We start from the raw sequence: 22,495 nt of genomic DNA, 5'->3' as shown, positions 1-22,495 counted from the left end.
CAAAAAAAGATGCTCTGAACAAACCTGAATTTTGCACACGGAGTAAACTGTTTAACTAGAAAGTGCTTCAGATATTAGGAAACACCAGACATCAGTACTTGAGGGATTTCTGGATTTATCATAGGGAAAAAAAGCTCTGGCAGGTAATCTCTAGCATAACTGAGGGATTTATTTCCTTCTCACAGTCTCCTTCGGAAAAATGGCGTGTGCTTTCCTAGAGGCACAGGGTGCTGCTCTGTAACAGCCAGAGCCAGGCGTGCTCGCTGTGTGTAAATGGCCTCGTAAGGAGGCTGATGTTGCAGATCTGATGTTGCAGGTTTTCTTCCAGCCTGAGCAAGGCTCGGCAGCTCTGGAGGAGCGTGTGAATTGATGGTTTTCAGGGGACACAATCTGCAATGTGATCGCAGGTATAAAGTTCAGAGCAGCTTGAATATTTGCTGGTTTTAGACAACACTTCTGTACGCTTTGGAAAGAGGGATTTGCATTTAATCTCAGTTTTTCCCCCTCTCTCCCCTTTTACAATTAGGATTCTAGCAACTGCTGGGACGGACTTTGACCTGCGGACCCTGCGAGCCGTCCGAGTGTTACGACCCCTGAAGCTTGTGTCGGGAATCCCAAGTGAGTATCGTGATAAGGTCGTCTTCATAGCCAACGGTGCTCTATAGCTTTTGGGATGTTACGTGCTTTTCTGAGCAGCATTTTCTTCACTTGCTTCTTCATGGTCTGTGCCACCTGCCCTTGCTAGGTCCTGATTTTCTGTCATCCCGTTTTGTGTGCAGCCAGCCGATTTCAGCGCTGCGCTCACAAATGTGCAGGTGTGCAGCAGGGACTCCTTTGCCTTTGGGCTTGAATTAATTTTCTGGGGTGTGAAGACCTGAGACTCACATTTTTGCACCTTTCAGGCCCCCAGCCCTGAGGCTGGATCTTCTGACAGTTTTTACCAGCTGGGCATCTTGCACTAGGGATTTTACCCCTTAATAAGGGGGGGGGGGGGGGGCGGGGGAGGGAGAGCGGAACAAAAGGAAAAAGCAGATAGGACTTTGCTTTGCCTTCTCAATGGGTATAGGACTTTGCTTTGCCTTCTCAATGGGTGACTTGATATATTTGACATCTTAACGTGAAGGGTCTGAGTGCTTGGGTGAGGAGCTGCAGCGTGCCTTGCTGATGCCCTGAAGCCATCAAAGTCCCCACACCGTCCCTCACTGCCTTTTTATTTGTCGCTGTTTACCAGCTGCTCCACCCGCTAGCGGGGGATCGCTGTCAGGAGTGTATTTTATTTCTGATTGTGGAACAGAGAGATTTTTCCCTCCAGCAAGAGCCGGTGAAAGGGAACCGCTGCTCTGTGGGACACTCTGCTCTTCTCTGCATTAACCCCTTGGCAGCCAGACGGCCCCCTCTCCTCTTGGGCAGCGGGTTGGGACATCAGCTCTGCCACCTCCCTGGCTGCCTCAGCACTAAAATGTTGGTGCTGCGGAAACCTGCCAGGGGTTATGCTCTGCACTAACAGCTCCAAAATTTCCTGAAACCAGCATCCTTTCATTGGCAAGGCTTGAATTTGAATTCCCCCAGGGGAGAGGTCCTTAGCTAGGCTTGGGAAAAGCATCGTTTATTAACAAGATCTCTAATAAGGAGATGCTGCTGGTGGGTTTTTCATGGACTTGTTGCCTGTGTTGTCATGGTGACAGTCTGAGGATGTCAGAGAAGTAAGGTGGCCCCTCAGGGGTGTCCCTGTTCTGGTGTGGGTGGCACGCTGCCCCCAGGAGGATGTGCTTTCCCACCCAGTGATGTGTCCTGGACCAGCACAGTATTTTCCCACAGAGCATTATTTGCTCTCTTATTTTTAGTGATGCTGTGAAAGCTGTGTGCTGAGGTTTTTTTTCCTGTAGTAAATAAAATGTACAACCTTGAGGTACATTCATACACAAGCTTGGTGTATGATTTTCTTCTACTCTCTCAGTACTTTTCCCATCCAACAGATCATGCTTTTTTTTTCCTGCATGCCCCGGTATTGACCTCAGTGCTGCTGTACAAGGTGGCAAGACAATGATGATCCTTCATTCTCCACACCTTAGTACAGGCCACCAAGGTGGCATTCAGCTGCTGCTTATCGCTGAAGGTTTTTTTTTTTGTTACATGCATCTATATGACGTTATCTGACGCCTCCATCTCTCCAGCCTCTCTTGCCTTATCACCCCTGGTTTTAATTGAAAATGAGTTTTAGTGCCAATGGAAAAGCTGTGGATGGATAGCTCTGGAGACAGGGTTTTGTTTCTCCAGAAGCAAGGTGTGATAGGCACTGCAGCATCACGGCTATTGTGTCAGGGAGGCAGAGGCAGCCCCTGTGCAGCTTGAGCCCTCCCTGGAACAGGGGGGTGCCATGGTGCCCAGCTCTGCTGCCGCATCTGCGCTGCTGCAGGATCTGCCTTAAGGACCTGATCCAGCTCCAGGCTGTGTCTTGGAACTCCACTGGCTTCAGGAAAAGTGCTTTTTGTGTCTCTGAGGCTTAAGAGACCTTTGAATCTGTGAGCTGAAGAAAAGGGGTCAGAAAAAGATAAATCTCCCGATTTTCTCTCTCGCATCTTGAGTGCACTATGGCTGTAGCATCTTTTTTATAGTGCCCTGGGAAAAGCAGCGTTGCTTGGCATCACCAGTCCTAAACTTGCCCTCGGACAGCACCCCTCTCCTACCTTGTGCCCACCCCCAAACCCTTGTTTTTCTTCCCACTGATTGTATGTTTTTCCTTATCCCCACAGGCTTGCAGGTTGTCCTCAAGTCCATCATGAAGGCGATGGTGCCCTTGCTTCAGATCGGGCTGCTCCTCTTCTTCGCCATCGTGATGTTTGCCATCATCGGGCTGGAGTTTTACATGGGGAAGTTTCATAAAACCTGCTTCTCTAATGAGACAGGTGAGCTCTGAGCTTTGCCCTCCTCCCAGCGTATGGTTACTGTGCTTCTGGTCCTCTGCATCTCATCGGGATGCTTTCTATCCTGCTTTTATGTTGCTTTTCCTTTTTCCTCTTCCATGTTCACTGCATTCTCTTCCTCTTTACCCACCTATTCTACAAGTTAACAGACTTTGGTGCTCATCCTACACCCACTGGAGCATAGTCTCCTCTCTCTGTTACACCACCCCTGATGCTAGTGGGTTGCTCTCAGTCTACACAAGAGTGAGACAAAGGTGCTTAGGGCCTCCTCTCATGGGAGAAATTTTTCATGGTAGAAATACAAACTAAATTCTTGTTACAGCTTGTTGAAGGGTATGGGGTTGTGGTTTTTTATTTTTATTTGTTATTTTGAATGATTAGCCTCTGTTTACACTTTCATTGGGTTTAGGTCTCTGAAGAGCTCCTGAATGTTGAATTTCCTTGCAAGGCTTCTGGGGCATGTTGCATTGGTATGAGAAAACTTTGGTGTAAATAGTAAGATTGGAAAGACTGGGAGCAACCAAAAAATAAAATAAAAAAAAGGACAATAGCTGGAAGGCAAGGAGCCCTTTGATGGAGAAAAGATAAAAATGTCCTTCAAACAAAGAAGGGCAAGGAAAATTGGGCACTGCAGAGTGAATGATGTGTCTACCTGTGAGTAAGTGATAAACCCTAGAAGATGGAGGTGAAGAGGAGTAATGCCCAGAGACCCTTGGCTGGGACTGGCTGCCATGTCAAAGCCAGCTGCTTGTCCCTGCCTCGGAACTCACTGCAATGTAAATAAATAAATAAATAAAAGACAGAAAACCAACCAGCCAATTTTTTCCATGTGATATTTTAATATTCCTTTATAGTAGTGCTAATACGTGTTGGTTATCTGGGCTATTCACAGTTGAAAATATTGTTCCTGCCTCCAAAAGATTGCAATTTAAGGTACAAATGGCAGTCTTTAAAACACAGTCTTGTATTTTCAGTGATTATCACTAATAGGTCTTAATATTGATTTATTTATATGCATTCAAATGGTAATAAAACAACTTCCCTGCCAAATCTCTGGGCATCCTTCACAGTGCTTTCTAACAACATGGAAACAGTTTAATTTATTCAGTTTACAAAAAGCTTTTCAAAAGCAGGGTGAATTTTTTTTCTTGTTTATGTTCCTATGAAATGTTAGAAAAACATAACAGGACTTGTAAAGGACAGTCAGATGTTGTGTCTTGTAAGCAAAGCACAATGGTTCCTGGAAGAAATGAATTTTTGGACTGGATTTGTAGGAGAGGGAAATCTTTTTGTGAGGGGGATGTGTGTTCACGCCAAGCAGAACAGGTCTCAGCCCACTGCACAGCCTCTGGGGCTACTGCAGCAATTGCAGAGGAATAGTATCGGTGACAATATAGATGTGTAGGAAGCAGAAGCGTTCTCAGTGACATGGCAGGAAGAAAGCAATTACGAGCAGGTTTGCATTCCCAGGTCTGTTCAATTGCAACCAAAGTGGGTGATTTTTTTGCATCCTTTGTTTGCAGGTGGTTTGCTGAGCTCTGAGGCTCTCTCGCTGATGGGCTGACTTTAGCCAGTGGGCTAAAGAGAAGAGCAACTTCTTTCCTCCCTCCAGAATCTAGTTAACGTAACAGGGAAAAATAAAGCCCAAAGCTGTTTGTGTTCTCTGCAGACAACTCTCTGACATCAGTGATGACTGAGAGACCTCTGTGCCAGGACAGATTTTTGTCATGTGTAATGTCGTGTGTAAGTGACTCTTGCTTGCTGGGTGGCTTCCAGCTAGGAATTGGGCGTGCAGCCGAAAAACTGGTGTGTGTGTGCATATCTCTGCATCGCAGCACCTGGCACCTCGGTGGGAGGGCGCGGCGTGGCCCGACCCACCTCCCCCCGAATCCGCTTGCCGGGTGGTGTGGGAAGGCGCCTGCGTTTACAGGCACTGGCCCCTGTTTTTCCCAAGGGTAGCAAGCTGGTTGTCGGATGAATTATGGGGATCGATTCCACCTGCTCAGCGGGAAATGGCACGATGGTGTTTCTGGAAAGGCAGGGAGCGGTGAGGTTTCCTGGCGCTGTGGTCCCTTGTGAGTGGAGCAGCAGAGCATCCTGCAAAGCCATCAGCTGAGCCTTTTAAAACCTAAGTGCTCATCAGCTACAAAGAGGTACATTAACAAGCCCAGACCTGATACCATGGGCTCCAAAGGCTGGCTTGAGTGTGGAAATGTGAGCCTCATTAAAGAGATGCCTCTGTCAGAGGGTAGCAAATTGGAGAAGGAGGACTTGCTCATGCTTGTTTCTGTTCCAAATCCCCAAAGTGAGCAAACTGGGATTTTTCCTGGAATCAGGAGCCACGTGAGAGGTACCAGCTGCTACTTCAGCGCATCATGAGGGGAACCGAGTGCAGATGTCAACAGCAAATGTTGCTATAACCCTGCTAATCCAGTAGCCCTGGGTAGGTTATTAATAAACCGCAATGAAGAGAGAGGCTAGGGACCGAAATATGGCAGAAGAGTTATTCAAGGCGTTTGCTACTCAGCCTGACAGGCTGTTGTGAGCTAGTGGAGATATTTCTCTAATGAAAAATGGGTAAAAATTAATACTAGCCCATGTTCCAGTGGATGTCCAACTTGTTTTCCTCTCCCTGCGTCCTCCATGCTGTACTATTCTGCCGGCACAGCATTGTTTTTAAGTAGCCACCCTGCAGCTGAGCCAGCCCCAGTGCCTTGAACGTGCTTCAGGAGAGGAGAGCAACATGCTTTTCTTTGAGAGTCCCCTTTTCTCTGTCTTCCCCAGCCTGGGCAGTAGGGACCAGTTCTGTTCTTTTTTTTTAAAAAAGGTAAAAAATAAAACAAAACCCACCCCAACACTTCATGGTAGATATGCAGTGCATTTTCAGAGCATTACCTGGCAACAAAAGGCCAGAGATAAAACTGGAATCTCTTTTAAGGCATGCTCACAAATGGTCTGCGAGAGCCAGATTTGGTATTTTCTTTTTGCAGGCTTGTCTCACTAAGACCCCGTGAAAGCCTGTGGTGACCCATATGGGAGCTGGAGAGAGATGCCCTGCATTAAGGTGTTGAGTCAACAGGAAAAGGCGTCACACACACACACATAAATATATATATCTCCTGGAGCCACAGTGACAATCTTGTTTTCCTCCTGCAGGCTTTGCTCTATGGAATGATTATTCCTAATTATTGCTAGTGCTGATCTTGTTTTCCCCCTGGTGAATTTGATTTTGTGCAGTTTGCTGCTCCATTACCATAACGTGTCACTTTAAAAACCCTTTAATATTTCCCGAATTGCATCTCTGTGTAAATAGCAATATTACTTAGTATATTTATTTACTTTGAAACCCCAGCACTTTAGTTTTCCAAACTGCTCTCTGTTGGTGCTTGCAATGTCTCTGGAGGGCTGCAAGGCTTCAGACTTCACACCCGACCCTAGAAGATGCTGGCCATCCTCCTGGCCATCCCTTGTGGTCCTTAACTAGGACAGACTCATCCTCCTTTGCCTTCTCTGGGTTTGAAATGAAACTCAGCAGAGAAACTCCATCCCTGCTGCAGACAAGGTGACAGTTGGATGCTTTCCCTGCCATGTGTACCTGTGGTCCGCAGCATTGCCCTTTTGGGCAGAAATATGGAGCTTACGGAGGGGCTGGAGCTCTTAGTCCTCCTCGCAGGCTGCTGTGGTGGTACTGCCTTGTGATGAAGCCAGGGACTCGCATGCAGCTGTGGTCTAACATCTGTATCTGGACAATTTTGGGGCTATCCACAAAGAGCTCTTGCTTAAGGCACGGGTGCAGCACCTGCCCTTTTGCTTTGATGTTGTAGTGCCAATATTTAGCACTTGGCTATGCTGTATGAGGGTGAGTTGTTGGCTCACGGTGTTTGAAGTATGCACCATTCTCAGATCCTTGCTTTTACTGCAGTTTTTTTTTGGTAGCCTTTCATATATATGACATGGCTGAACACTGAGCCAAACTATAAATCATGGGCACTCCAGGGATGTCTCTGCTCCACCCTGCCACTAAAACATCTCTTATAACATAGCAGTAGATAAATGATTGCATAGGTGTAATGTCTTTTACATGCCCATAGTGGTACAAGGAAGCCTGAAATGTAAATTACATTGATGTGGTGGTGCAAGGAGGATGCAGCAGCACCTGCTGCTTGAGCAGCTTTGGTCGGTAAGTCTTCTCACCGCTGTTCTTCTCTGCAGGTGATGAGGTGGGAGATTTTCCTTGCGGAGAGGAGCCTCCTGCCAGGCAGTGTGAGAGTGGGACCACCTGCAGAGAGTACTGGCAAGGGCCCAACTATGGGATCACCAACTTTGACAATATCCTCTTTGCTGTGCTCACCGTCTTCCAGTGCATCACTATGGAGGGATGGACAGACATCCTCTACAATGTGAGTCACTGATGGGGCTGTAACACTCCTGGGGTGCTGTTATGCATTGTGTTATTTTTGAAAAGGTTGTTCTGGGGGGAAAAAAAAAATAAATCAGTTTGTGCATTTTTCACGTATTGATTATCACCTCATCCTGCTTTTAGGAGGATAGTTCCTGTTTTCCTGAGGGTTTTCCTGTGGGTTCTGTAAGAGGTTTTGAACCACTGTTGTGGCCTGTGGTGGTTTGAGGCTGCAGACTTGCTTACCTGCAACGTAATGTTTTGTGTCAGCGTGGTGTTAGCGTGTGTAAGAATTGGCGTGTTGCTCCAAGATGCTGGTGTTTTCTGCTGCAGCATGGGGGGGTGAGTAGGACCATGTTCTCATGATGTCCCATAGAAAATCAGTTACTAAATTGCACAATATAGGGTGGCAAAACCAGTGACTCATTAATATTTTGTACTTAGGGGCTCTGTCGACTGGATCTAGCCTTTGTGGTCAAACTTGTAATCTGCACCAACGAACAGCACCAACTGGATGTTAGCACCGAGATCCAGTACTAGTTTTGGCAACTCTGATACAATTTTACAAAGCCCTACCAGCCACTTTTGCACCTGACATGACTTTTGGCTGTAGAGAAGACACATCAGGCTGAATTTTCTTGCTAGGGTCTTCACTGGCTGTGACTTCTGCCAGCCTGGACCATGTCACAGCCACTCAAGGTCAAAACCTCTTGGTCAGTTTTACTATTTCCAGTTTTACAAAGAGTAGGGCAACCTCACCCAAGTAGCAACAACTGAATGACTCTGCTGTCTTTCAGGCAGTGTAATGCTCTTGTTTGTGTCTGAAATATCTACCCACCCTTTTGGAGGTGTTCAGTCTTGAGAGGCAAGCATCTCACCCTGGCTGACAGGCTGGGAATAGAGCCTGTCGGCTGGTTTCCAGCATCTGTGTCATATTTCCTTGCAAAGTGTGATGACTGCTCTTTGGGAGCTGTAAGGGACCTGTGTGTCTGTTGCAGACCTGTTCTCCCCAGCTCTGTGACTTACTTAGGTCTTCACATTTCTGCAGTGGGTGTAAAGTTCTGTGGTTGGGGTCTGGAGGATAGTCTAGCTGTTTTGTACTCCCATTTTCAATGGTGGTAGAGGACTTCATCAAGTACAGGGACAGGATGGAGGGAGCAAGTGGTGATGATTAACAATGCATGGCTATGTTGGCTGCTTCTTTCTGGTGACTGTAGAAGGAAGGACAATCTGGCAGCAGTGCACAGGTGATCTGAATTACCCCATGCTGTCCTAGCCAGAAGTGCCGAAGTGGAAAAATAACTAAGGTAGGCATTAATAATGCCTCAGGACCATTTCACTGGCTGGTAGGACTACAAAGTGTTCAGTCTACTTCATTATAGACTCTAGACCCATGCTGGGCTCTTTCGCAGACCTTCCCGTGAGGGTTTCTGTAGCAACAGGAAAGTATTATTAATATCAACGACAGTAAATTGCACGGTACAATTCTGCTGTGTTTGTAGCCGATATATCTGATTTATTACCTTCTGCATTCATTGTTTCATTCCTCTGTTTTTTTCCCCCGGTCTCTACCCACTTAGAGCAATCTCTAGAAGGGCCCATTTCCCCACTAGCATGCCCTCCCCTCTCCCTGAAACTTTATTACGCAACCAGTTTTGCCCATTCTCATTCAGCAATCCTGCTCCTTCCTTCTAGTGCCAACTGTTGTAAGAAAAGCCCATTAGCATCCTGGCTGGAATTGATTAATCAATACGTGGTGTATTAGATCATCTTCTCCCAAACTGCCTTTTGTACCACATGCAAAAACCAGAGCTTACTATTGGGGTATTGATTTTGGGGGTTGTTTTGAAAATTATAGTATCATTCTAGATACCCGTTAATCTAATTGGAAACAGATGCCTGGATGAGACACAGTTGATTTGTTGTTATAATGTCAAGCCTTGCCTGAGACCCCAGCTTAGGTTTTAATGCTTGGTGGGTTCATGTCTCTGACAGATCCGAGGGTCTCTGGATGGTCCCCTTGTCGGGTGGAGGGTGAACAGTGTGTGTTGTGCTACAGGACCACTTGGCAGATGATGCTCATGTAACTAGTGCCAGCAGCGATCTCTGCCCCTCTTCCCTTGGCCCTGCCCTGCACGCTCTGTCACCCCCTCCCTGTGCTGCTCTGCTTGCTGAAGAGCTGGCTGTGCTTTTGCAAGTTAGTAGCTGAGAAAAGATGTGGGTGGAGAAGATCCACTCTGTGCAGCCCTTTACTTTTTCACAGCTTCAGTCATCTGCTGTTTTCTGGCCACTTGGCTTTCATCTTGGTTTCTTCTGTGCCTATTCTTAAGTTCATCAAGTTTAAAAATGGAACAAAAGCCCAAACGAGGTTGCAGCAATGACTGAAACCCCAGCATGATGGGTGTTTGTGGATGCAGTTGTCAGACTGTGCAGAGGTACCAGCAATGCAATCAGACTGTCCATCCAACACCAGTCAGTTCAGCAACTGTACATTAATGCTGCCTGAGTCAGCTGGATCCCTACTGGGTTGATATGGGAGGAAGCTGGGAGATGTTGCCTCTTGCATCCAGAACTTGAGCAGTGGGGTAAGCGAACATGTGTCAGGGCCCTTTACCTTGGTTTGTGGAGCACAAGAAGTAAACCAGCATATTTTATTTAGGCTCAGACAGCAGTGACCATCAGAGGTTACTACTTGTTCAGGGAGCTTTGATTCACCATTTGGGTTCTCCACTGCTGAGGAGAATGTTTTTGGCCGGGAAAATTTTGCAGTGGTGGAGCTAGTTCCCCTGCCAGCCTCAGCCTCTGGAGTCCTCAAGGAAACCAGCGTTCCCCTGGGTGCAGGATACTCATCAGAGCTGAGCTGTGAACCTACTTTCAATGTTTTGCTTAATTAAGATTTGCAAAAGGCTGTGGACCACAAGAGGCAGTCTGTGTAAACTGTGATCGTGCATTAGTAAGAAAATGCTTTCTAATGCTTTTTCTCCCCCTAACTAGAAAGTGGGAAGGTTGCTGCTCCTGAGGCTCAGCAGAGCGCTTCCTTCTCCCCTCCCTTTGTGTGCCCGCTGCCACACGGTGGTTTGGTTGGGGTGGGTTTGTTGCTTTGCTTGTGCAAACCTTCTCCCTTCCTGCTGCTAAAGCAGACACAGCCCCACATGGGTCTGTCCTTAGGGCTGAAATCCCCTTGATGCCAGGCAGTCTAGGACCCAGACCCATTACGGGGAAGCTGAGGTTATGACTGCTTCCTTAATGGGCCATTCATTTCCTTCTGCAAAACTGTGATTGATTGATTGTCCTGCATCAATAGGGCTTTGTTATTGCTCCTGTTTTCCTGCTGCTACATTTGTGGTGGGATGTTTGGAAGAGTTAGGGTTTTTTTAGTTGGCAGTGGTGGTGGGGGTGTGTGTGTGTGTCAGTTTCAGGGTGACTGGGGGGCATTAGGAGCATGGCTGGCAGGTGGAGGGAGGTGATCTCCCACTCTGCTCTGCCCTGGTGAGGCCACGTCTGGAGTGTTGTGTCCAGTTCAAGAGAGACAGGGAGCTACTGGGGAGGGTCCAGCAGAGGCTACAAGGATGATGAGCATCTCCCTTAAGGGGAAAGGCTGAGAGCACTGCGCCTGCTTAGCCCAGAGAAGAGAAGGCTGAGGGGGGGGGATCTTATCAATGCACACAAATATCTCAAGGGCGAGTGTCAGCAGGACAGAGCCAGGCTCTTTGCAGTGGTGCCCAGTGACAGGACAAGGGGCAACGGGCACAAACTGAAGTGCAAGAAGTTCCAACTGACTATGAGGAAACACCTCTTTACTGTGAGGGTGACGGAGCACTGGTGCAGGCTGTCCAGAGAGGCTGTGGAGTCTCTTCTGGAGACATTCAAACCCCACCTGGATGTGACTGCAACCTGCTGGAGGAGAGCCTGCTTCAGCAGGGGGTTGGACTGGGTGGTCTCCAGAGGTCCCTTCCAACCTCGACCATTCTGTGATTCTGTGAGATGTGCTTTACCAGTTCAGCATTAATTTCACCAAGGGAGAGAGTTTGCTTTGTCCTGAAAGTAGCTTTGAGACTAAAAATTTGGGCTGTGGTGGCATCAGGCAAGCTGAAGAGTTTTGTGTAAAGTGGTTTTCAGGAAAGGGGGAGCTTGGGCTTGAGTTTGATGGTTTGGCTCAGGTCTTTCCAAAGTGAGAGGTTTGTTGTGAAGGGTTATTCAGTCAGTTCCGAGGGACTTTGTTTGTGGTCCAGGTGCAGCCTTCCTACAGACTTGGAGAGAAATAGCACCAAAGACTTGGCTTTGCAGTAAGTAATCTACCTTGCAAATATTCGTGCCTTCTGTGACAAATTATTTAGGAGGGCAGGGAGAATGCAAGTCCACAGATCTCAGCCCAGTATTTCCTTGCTGATCCACTGTTTATGCTCAGTTTCATTTTAATTAGAGCAAATCATAGAATCTTTTGGGTTGGAAATGTTCTTTAAGATCATTGAGTCCAACCATTAACGTAGCACTGCCATGCTGGTGAAAGCTTTCTAGCAAGACTTTATCTGGAAGGTGATTTATGCTTGAAGCAAAAAACCTGAATCATCAGCTGGTGAAATGCTTTAAGAATAAGCTGGGGGAAACTCCTTCCTGAATCACAATAGCATCAGAGCAATTGCTCCAAACAAGCACTTCTGTGAGCTGCAGATCTGTCAGCTGTGGTCTGTTTCTACTCAAAAAGGTCCAAGGAGCAACAGGTGATTTGGGAAAGTTGCTGTGTCCTGAGGACAGGGAAGAACCTTTTCTCCAGCAAATGGAGTGCACTTAACCTTCTGCTAATTCAAGGCTCCAGTGTGATCTCGGTATGCATTAAAATAGAGTAAGGAACTGTTTTCCTCATCAGTGTAGGAGGACTCAGTGTTGTGGTCTTCCAGTGTTGTGAACAATTTTTCAATCTAGTCCAGTTCAGATAGATCAGAGGTCCCTGAAGTTTGGGCAGAGCATCTTCTGGACCATGAAATCAGGGAAAAACCTACCTAGAGCACAGCTCACTGTGGGCAGCGATGCTGCTCAAGTACAACCTGCCCTAGAGTAGCAAATCTGTCTCTTTGCAGCTGGGATGAGTTTGGTCCCAGGCTCATGCACCCAGAGGAGTCATGCCTCTCAGCAATGTGGACCAGCCCCTGCACCGGGCTGGTGCAACCATTCTGCATCCTGGTTTGGTGGTGCTGACACAAGCTCTGCTCTGGGCACTGTTGCTCAGGGTGGGCGCTTTCTGCAGTCAGTAGTGTTCACGTGGAGCATCACACTGGGGTTGGGGGTGATGTGAGACCCCAGGGGTTGCTGCATCCTCTTTGCTTGTGCTTAAGCTGTTACTGAGGTAAGTGGTAACTGGTGATCAGATTATCCCTTGGGGCCATTATATAAATTTATTCATTAGTTCCCTTCAAGCATTTTAGTAGGTTAAGTATTACCTTGTTGCACTTGTTATCATGCTTTAAGCATAGTCATCTGACAACTACCAGTGGCTGCTGGAGCTTAAGGATGTTAGCATTGGTGAGGGAGAATGTTTCCAGTGATGGCCTCCAAGTTCTTGGCAAACCAAGGTGCAGAATCTGGGTAAAGAAAACTGAGTCTGAGTACTAGGGACAAATGCAGAGGTGGGAGGAAATGGGACAAATGCCAAGGTGGGAGGAAATAAGGCAGATGCTCAGCAAGAGAAACTGTGGTGCCCTGGGATCCGAGTCCTTCTGAGTTCTGGTCTTCCTCCTGATCTAGTAAACAATGATGTGTAGAGCATCTTGTTTCCATGCTTAGTGTGGGAACATTGGTGGATTCACCTATTGCATATTGCTGATATAGGCTATTTGGAGGTGTGAAACTTTTTGAAGAGACAGTGGAATAACTTCTGGTTTGCTCTTCTATAGCAGCAATGCTCAGTTTTTCCCGTGCCTTGCATAACCTTATTACCCACTGTGAAACACAATCCTGATTGCCATGGGAAGCTCCCCTTGTTTTGCAAAGTGAGAAAAGCCTGAAAAGTCTTGTTGCCCGCCCATGAATTCCCCAATTAAAACAATTATTTTACTATGCCAAGTAGAAGCATTCATTACAAAGCCTGTAACCAGAGAAGCAGCACACTGGTAGCCTTCCATGAGATATCTAGGGTAGACCTAGCACCGTAGCTGCAGTTAGCTTGGAGCTCAATGCTTTCCGTTGTACACAGAGTGAATTGGGAGGGTTTTTGAGCTCCTCGCTGCAGTCCTTGCACAGCCAGCACTGTTTGAGCTAGCTGGTCTATACCCCTCCATGAAGTGTAGTCATGCCTTTGCAGTGGAGGTGCATGATGAGCTTCCAAGGAGCTGAGGAGTGTGGTTTGTGGTCCCCGTTCTACAGAAAATCACGGGTCAAAGCTGATTCACCTGAAGTTGGCAGGAGTCTTGATGTTGACTTTCAAAGAGCTGGGTTTTCACCTTTTATCTTTTCTCTACAGGAGTTCAAAGCTACATGGTGGAATTTGCTTTGCAAAATAGGGACTCCTTGCAGAAAAGGAGAAATGTCAAAGTGTACACTCACTCTCTTTTGATCTTAATGGCAAGAGATTTTCATGTTTCTTCTATTTTCTACCGACAAATATTAGTGTCCAGTGGGTATTTCAAGACTGTGGACTGGGCCTAACCTAATATGCTTGCAAGTAGGAACGAACAGTTCAAATAAAATGTAAGTCTACCTTAAATTGGATCCCAAATAGAACTCTACCCTCACTGAATTTAGAATAAGTTATGATTCACATGGTATTTTTCATTCCCCTTTGTGTCCTTGAACTTCTTGATTCTTATAAATACATAGAAATGGAAGATTGGTATATAATTGATGTTCCATTTCCAGCCCAACCCAGAGATGGTTTTGTTGGTAGGATGGTGGATGTGTTGGGGCTTGTAGGAGCAGAAAAGAGTCAGTCTGATCCAGTTTTTTGGAGAGCTCACATGTGCCTTTCTGGGGGCATTTATCTATGAAGATTGAACTATTGACACTCTGTTCATCAGTCACAATTGTGAGTTGAAGAATCCAAGGTGATGCCCTCATGGCTTGCTGCCTGCTTGTGAGATACCTCTTGGGCTCAGACCCCCCCATACACTTTCAAGCACCTGGTTAAGGCTTGAAGGTGACTTAAGTGGATTTTTGAGGGTCCTTTGCTCATGATTGTGGTTTCCTGTGGGGTTATGCGCTTGGCTTTCCTCATGTGTGACTGTCACACCTGCTTTGGGAGAGCAGCAAATGCAATAGCAAAGCCTGTGGGACTCCGTGAAGGTGGCTTTGAAATTGCACTTGTCTCCGAACACACCTAATACGCTGTTGTCTTCTGTCTCTTATAAGTGATCTGAAGCCAGTCCAGTAAAGCACAAATCCATAATTGCTAGATACTGAGATGGATGAGAATAAATGAAGTTTTGTTTATGGTAATATTTGTGTCTCTTGGTGCTGGCAGCCTGCCGTGTTAGTGGCTGAGGGGGTTTATGACAAGTTCAGTCTCCTGTGATCACTCTTTGTTCGTGTGTGTGTGTGTGTATCTGCTCTCCTTGTCCTGAATTAACATACTTATGAACAAAACTGTTTAGACAGCAAAAGCGTAAGCAGACAGGAAAAGGGGGGAAAAACCTGGTGGAAGTGCTTTCCTTACATTATGTTCACAGGAAGAATAAGCCCAAGGAAAGGTTTGGTTTTGCCACTGTGAAGCACACAGTGCATTTCTGATACAGTTTCTTTCTTTTACACTGCATTTTCTGTTGTGTCCAAGGGCAAGCTTTGCTCCAGTTGAATGTGGGGTGTCAGTGGGATGCCAGGACCCGGGGCTGGAAGAGAGCAGTACCAGCAAAACAGACCAGGGGACTGATGCCATGCTTGGCATTGACAGCTGTACAAGGGCAGCATGGAAACAAGGGCGCTCTGCTTTCACTTAGGCTTTCTGATATTGTGTCTCATGAGCTGAAACGCTCTCTGGGAACACAGCATGTGGCCAGGGCCTCAAGATTTGCCTGTGTCTTCAAAAAAGTGGGCATAGGCCTACTGAAGATCTAATATTTCAGCACACTGAGGGAAGTGAGGAGCAAAGAGATGAAAAAAATTAACGGTGATAAAGCAAGCAATGCGTAGAGGTGTGTGAGGAAATGTGCCTCCACAGTCTGTGCATAGCAAAAAGCCTGTTCTGACTTCTCAGCTTTTTAGAGCATCTCAGATGCAAGAGCAGACAGCATCTGCCTAACAGCTAGGTTACACATACAGTGTAAAACTTCCCATAGCCCTGTCTTGGGGAAAGATTAACCTTGGGACCTGATGTTCGTCAGTGCTGAACTTTTCTTGTCACTGTGCGTTTGCTGTAGGAAATGCACTGAGTGCCAGGGGAGATGCCTGGGACCAGGCACTGCGTTACAGAGCCAGCAGTGCATGTGTGACATGCTGGTGTCGTGCACTCGTGATGGAGATGGGAGCTGAGCTCCTGTGCTGTGCTAAGGTGCTGCATGGATGTAACTGTGCTCTCTTTCTCCCTGTGGTTTCATAAAGAAGAGAAAATCCCTTAATGTTGTTAGTGTTAAATGGCATTCACTATTGAGTTAGCATGACTTTAATTTGCTAATAAGAATCAGCCATCTTGTACGTGCACACAAAGGGGATAGTTAATTCCCAGTCTCTCGCTGCTGCTGTGGGGCTGATGTTGATTTGTGTTTCACTATCACCAATCAATTACAGGAAAGCTGGGCAGCACTGGCAGGATTAGGAGCAGGCAGCCAAGAGCCTGGCAGTAGCTGTGAGTGCAGGATTGGTGCGATAGTGAATGGCTGGGGGAGAAGGGAAGACTGTGGATTGGTGTAGAACCAGTACTGGAAGTGTGCAGAAGGCAGGGACCGACTTAGGGATGACCAAACCCTTGCAAGGAAAGCACAGAACAGATCAGCCAAACTATTAACTCGAGCACAAAACTACATTGGAAGTTCTGGCTGGAGCTTTGCCATGTGTGAAACCCAGCCCAACAGAGAGCCTGCGTGTGGCCCGCGTGTTGCCCGTGTCCCATTTATACCTCTTCTGAGGTCTTGAATGGGTTGACGTGTAGACCTTCTTCCCGATGGTTTTAGAGGTGTGGATTTCACCCACGTTTCCTGCTGAATTTAAAGCTGCTCCATCCCATTATGTTGTTACACCACGTGTATTGCTTGGGTGGCATGGAGGTTTATTATTATGTAGAAAAATTAGTCTTTTAGGTCAGAGTTCATTTAGATTATCATTATCACTTGTATGTGACAGTCATTTAGTTCCCAGCATCTTTCCCAAGTTTCAGAAATTCTTGTATGAACAGATCACCCACTACCTGTGCCCTGCTGTCAGGCAGAAACCTAATGACACAAAAATAACCAAACTTCTCCGTGACTGGAGCTCCGTGCCAAAACTGTCCTGAGCATGTTGCTCTTGAGCAGAAGATGGACTGGATTTTTCATCTCCCGTTTCCCCAGAAAGAAGCCTCACATCAGGCTTCAGAGTTACGTATTTGCTACTAATGAGACCTTATCATATATATATATATAAATATAGCAGTATAATGAATTGGTGTGTTCATCAACAGACTTGTAGTTCAGCCTGAAAAATCCCTTGAAGCAGCAGAAGTCCCCCCAACTAGCTGAACTACTCTGTTGGCGCCTGTGAGAGAAAAGCACATGGTAAATGGAGGAATCTGTACGACTGATGAGTCCTGTGTGGAAAGATGAGCTGTTAGTACAACAATCTTATACCAGTCTAAACTCTGCCCTGGCTGATATCCAGTTGTTCATGCTTTCCTTCTGGATTTTGGAGGGCCATAGCACCTGTTTGCCGAAGGGCTGAACTCCCAGATCTGTTAGGGATGTTACTGCATAGCGGACTTTACGTACTTCCTCACCTGGAAGGTTTTGCAGAAATCCAAAGATATTGTAACAGAAAATGCAAAGCATGTCTAGGGCTAAAACGGCTCTGAAGTATTTAGATGCCAAGGTGGGTGCAATGCACGTCCCTGTCTGTGCCTGGATGTCCATCCATCTGGAAACACAGACTAGCTGACCCTGTGCCCCTGTGGACGTTCTTTCTAAGGCTAAAAGGATTGGGACATTTCAGCCCTGAATCAGCAAATTACCCTGCTCAGAAAAGCACTTGAGCAAATGTGTAAAGCTGAGCAAGAGCTTAAGTGCCTCACTGAATCTTCTGCATTTTATTTAATGTTTCAGTGAAGGTATGTTCAAAACAATTGTGGGGTGCCTACCTCCAGGTTTAATAGGAGACATTCTGAGGTATACAGCAAGAGAGTGACATATATCATACAAATTTAAAGAGCCCCTTCAACAGAGCAATTGCTCTCTGGAAAAAAAAAGATATGAAAATCTCCCCAAACAACAACTTAATCATCGGTGCTTGCCAAGAAGTGAAAACTCCAGCTGAAGAAATTTACTTGCAGCTTGACAACATTATAGCATCAAGGGTACAAGCATCTCTCTTACATGCCCAACAATTGCTTTCCTACGCAGGATGAAAAAGGCAGCTGCATGCTTTCAGTAGTATGCCAGTCTGCTTACGCCATGATTACTGCATCTGTGGCTGGAGTGGAAGAGAAGAACAGAATGCTTCTAAGAAAACCAAAAGTGAACACTTTGTTTGCTCCTATAGTTCCTACAAGAACCCAAAATACCTGTGTCTAGGCTCTCTGATAGAAGAGGCTGGCTGTGCGTGGGCTCTGGGAGAGTCGTTCTTTAATCTCCAGGCCACGTGCCCTGGGGTTTGGGAGAGGGAGCAAAGGCAGGCTGCTCTAACGGGCACAATGCTGAGGTGTTGCTGTGGCCTTGTGTCTGGGTGACCTGGTGGTGGGACGAGTGGGGTGCTCAGGGTGTGGGTGCAAGGCAGCTCAGGTGGTGCTGGGCTTAGGGAACGCTGAAGATGGGTCCTACCAGGGCTGTTTTCTGTGTTGTGTCAGCAGCAGAGAAGACGGGGAACAGTCTGCTAGGTTACAGGTCACCTACGGTCACTCTGTTGGCGTTACGCCATGGGGGTGCTACAACAAGGTGTGAGCTGAAGTTGCTCTTTGGCAGAAGATGCCATCGTTCTCTCTGCCTGGCCTTCAAGGTCAGCACTGGTGACGTTCAAGCTTCCGTCCTTCTTTTCATAGAATGATAGAATAGTTTGGGTTGGAAAGGACCTTTAAAGGCTCCTGCAGTGAGCAGGGACATCTTCAACTAGATCACTTTGCTCAGAGCCCTGTCCAACCTGACCCCGAACGTTCCCAGGGATGGGGCATCTACCACCTCTCTGGGCAACCTGTTATTTTGCCTCCAACAGACAAAATTCCCAGCACTATAGAGACTTTCAAACAGGTAATTTTTAATCCAGATTTGGTTTTCCATCAACATTTTATTTTTTTTTTCTTGTGTTTTTTTGGTGCCAAAATCCAGCAAATGCTCCGCAAATTCCTTGTAGGAGGAAAATTGCCCAGTAACTGTGGAAAGCGGGGTAACTGTTTGTGAAACGAGAAACTAAATCAAAGTCACCTTGCCTAGTGTCCAGACGGGCAAGTCATGTACAAGTTGAGAGAGTTCATCCACATGTGTTTGTAGCCATGTCAGAGCTCAAGGCACAGCCCAAGCAGCTGGAGAACTCTGCACTGGCCACTCTGGTCACATATTGAAGCATTTGATGTTGTTTTAATAACAGTTAAGTCACCTGCTCATCAATGCAACAAAAAAAGCTGGGTGTATCTGCTTATTCTAGGGTTAGCTGGTTTGTTAGCTTGGTCTGTGGCAAAGCCTTTTGTTGTTCGGCAGCATCATTCCCTGCGAAGGCTCTTGGAACACGGAGAAGAGCAGCTCTGGGCTAGACTCATAAATTTCTGCAGACTTAATGAATTGACACTATAGTAAATATTTTAACACTTAAAATTGGAATTTCACAGACAGTCTTCATTCAGATTTGGAACAGTCTGGCAAGGCTTGTGGTTATAATTTTTTTTTTCCTCTCTAGCAGACAGTCCTTATCTCTTTAAAACATCTTCATAAAATGTCGCGAAACATCTTTAGATGGAGCTGAGAGGATCATGACCAACTGTGTTTTGCTTTGTTTTGTCTGAAACGGGAAAATGGTAGGGATAAAATAGCTTTGGCCCCCTGTCCTGAGCAGGAGGGTTTGCATTGACCAAGGACTGTTGGACTTGGGGGTTTTGCCATGCTCTGAAGTTTGTGTGACTGAGCCCTCGGCTCCGGCTAGTTCTGTGGGCTGTAGACGTATCTCCAAGGTTATTTTCTGCTTGTAATTAGCTAGAGGAGAAGCTGTACCGCTGGAGATAGTGTCATTAGAGGACAAAATGAGAAGCTGGCCTAACCTAAATAGATCGATACTCTGCTCAATCCCAATCCTCTGCTGAAGAATGCATGCATGTAATAGCCTATTGTTACAATTTTATACAATGGAGTCAAGACTTTCATTAATTTAAACAGTTTTCTGCTATTGAAAATTTCTTGGGAAGCTTTTACCGGCGATGTTTAGAGGGGAAATCAGAAAGAATCTAGATCTGCATTGAGCATGATGAGGAAGCCTGTGCATTATTCTTAGGACTGTTGTTAATGATAGTGATTTTGGGCATTGACCCACAGTTTCCTACATTCAAAGTCAGAGAATGATCGAGGATCGGATTGTTTCAGTGTTCTGGGAATCGGTCCATGTGACTGGCCCTGTCTTGCTGACTTAGGGGCTGCAGCCCACAGGAGCTGCTGAGTGGGAGGAAAAGTTTATTCTGCATCTACTCGCTAGACCAACAAAACCTGTGTATTGCTCTGAATGTATCCTTATCTAAATATCACACGTATCCATGAGCAACCAAACTGAACAGAGCTCTAAATACACGTGCCTGTGTGCATACAGAAGTATTTGTATTTCTCCCTCCTTATGACTTTAGGAGTGCATTTCGGGACAGCTTTGGCTTTTCAGTGGAAGATGGCAGATATCTGAAGCCTTGTTGGTTGGCTTTGCGGTATAAGAAAAAAAACATCAAGAGAGCACTGAATTTATTATAAGTGTATCTTGACTTACACATGAGTCTTCTCAAGCAACGAATGACAAGCACAGCACTCCGGCTTTCCGAGTATTTCAAACTTAAAAGCAGTGCCTGTTTCTCAAGGGGTGATCTTTCCTCAAACTCTGCACGACCCAACCCCAACAGCCTCTGTGCTAACCTTGTGTGGGGACCTGGCAGTGCTCCCTCCCCTGTCTCAGCAAAACAGAACTTGGTTGCGTGCTCAGAGAAAAGGCACTTGAGGATAACTGTGAGGCATCTGCAGCGCTGGTTTGAATTGTAGAGTCTCCTGGAGTTTTGCTGGATGAATTGGCTGCCCCCTTAGCATCTCGGTTTGAGTCACGTTTAGGTGAAACTATTTGAATTACTCGGTCTTACTAGCTATTTGGCTTTTAGACTTATGATGAATATTGAATACAGGTAAGGAAGGTTTGTTCTTTGTTAGACATCGCTTCTGAGGGTGTTGAGGTAAATGGGTCTGGCTTGGTGCAGATGCTGGGTGACCTGTGGGCTGAGTACTGAGGCCATTAGCAGGGCAGTGCCTTGGTCTGCTGTTAAAGACTCCTAGCCAGACAAAAGGGTTTGGGGTTGCAGGTAGCCCATGAGATGCATTTGGGTGCTTCTGGTTACAGCTTTGGTCTTTCTGGGCTCTGTTCATCATTGTGCCATTAACTTTGCTGTGTGGCCTTGCAGAAGGAGCTCATATTTGTAAAATGCATGTTCCAGACAGCTTCAGGGCCGTAACTTCCCAGGGTTCACAGGGTTGCTGGGGTGATGCTTTCTCCCGAGTACCTCCACCACAGGTCTGACCTTGCTTATTGTGAACGTGCATTACCTGTTTCCAATAGGAATTGCCCATGCCAAGTTTACATTCATAATTAAAGTCCAGAGCTTTTTAAAAATAAAAGGGAGGAGATATTACAAAAAAAAAATATTAAAAAAAAAATAGGTAAAGTCCCTTGGCCAGCTTGTAGTTTTTGACAGTGAAAGAGCTTTCACAGTGCCAGGCAGGCAGGTAGGTATGCTCATGAATAAAGCAGCTGAGTGAGTCCACACTAGCTGGGGAAAGAATGAATTTTTTATCAAGAAATCTTGTTAGCTTATTTACGTATTGATTTATTGGTGCCATAAGCCTTTGGATCAAGGCATAAACCATCAGTGGTTTTGCCTTTTCAGTTCCCCCCACTCTGTAAGGCTGGAGAAGGGGAGAAACAAAGGGAGGCATTTGCTTCTGTTTAAACTTGGCTGAATTAACGTTATTATTGCACGCAACAACTACAGTTAAAACATGTTCATACAAGGCTAGCAGTATTGTAGCTAAGTGGAAAATGCTGCCAGCTTGTAGGATGTTAGGAGCAGTGTTTAAGACTGACTCCAACTTTCCCTGCAGCTTGCTGGGCTGAGACAATTCACTCCCTCTTCATGCAGGGGCACCTGCCCTGAACCCACTGATCCCAGACGGAGGGATGCTCAAGGCAGGGATTTGAAACCCAATCCAACCCCGTTTTGCTGTATGTAGCACGTGTGGGAGTGTGAATTGGGCTGACCACTAATTTCATTAACCAACCTGTTTTAGTTTTATCCTTCACACAGATGAGCACACCAGGCAGGTGTGCTCTGTCTTCTCCCTCCCGTGGGTGGTACAACCCCTGAGCATCAATTGGAAATGCACCTCGCTGCCAATTTAATTTTGCTCTGAAGGGTCAATCACCAGCACTCCCCCATCCCCGGCTGTCATGTCCCTGAAGAGCTGAATACCAGATGCTCTCTGCAAATGGACTGTAACATCTGAAAGTCAGTAACCAAAGTTACTGGGCTGACTTTGTGCCAAGATTGTATTTAAACTGGAAGGGATGGGGGGAAAGGCTTTTTTTGCAGATACTTTGTGTAAGCCAGCACATTGGGTCAGGACTTGAGAGATGGGACTGCTCTTGCTGGTCTGCTGGGAAATGTGGAAGCAGCTCTGCTCTCACCTGGCTGTGACCCAATTTCACCTCCTGTGAAGCTGGGGATAACAATAAAGACCTCAGTGCAGGGCTTGGTGGTTCTGGGTGAAAAATGCTAGATAAGACTTACAAGATAAAAGCCTTTTTTTAAAATGTGGTGTTTCTTTGGTTTTTTGTTTGTTTT

General features: G+C 46.3%; 1 protein-coding gene across 1 annotated transcript in view; it reads left to right on the top strand.

The window, feature by feature from the left end:
- LOC121093624 (voltage-dependent N-type calcium channel subunit alpha-1B-like) overlaps positions 1–22,495 on the top strand; it is a 301,786-nt gene that overhangs the window by 104,244 nt on the left and 175,047 nt on the right. The window contains exons 4-6 of the mRNA XM_040606263.1: positions 527–618; positions 2,754–2,906; positions 7,137–7,324. Of these exons, the coding sequence (XP_040462197.1) occupies positions 527–618; positions 2,754–2,906; positions 7,137–7,324 (433 nt within the window). The remainder of the gene's footprint in view (positions 1–526; positions 619–2,753; positions 2,907–7,136; positions 7,325–22,495) is intronic.

Source organism: Falco naumanni, chromosome 9, assembly GCF_017639655.2.
Source record: "Falco naumanni isolate bFalNau1 chromosome 9, bFalNau1.pat, whole genome shotgun sequence".
Lineage (NCBI taxonomy): Eukaryota > Metazoa > Chordata > Aves > Falconiformes > Falconidae > Falco > Falco naumanni.
Note: the sequence above shows the minus strand (reverse complement) of the source record. Positions and strands in the feature narration are given on the sequence as shown.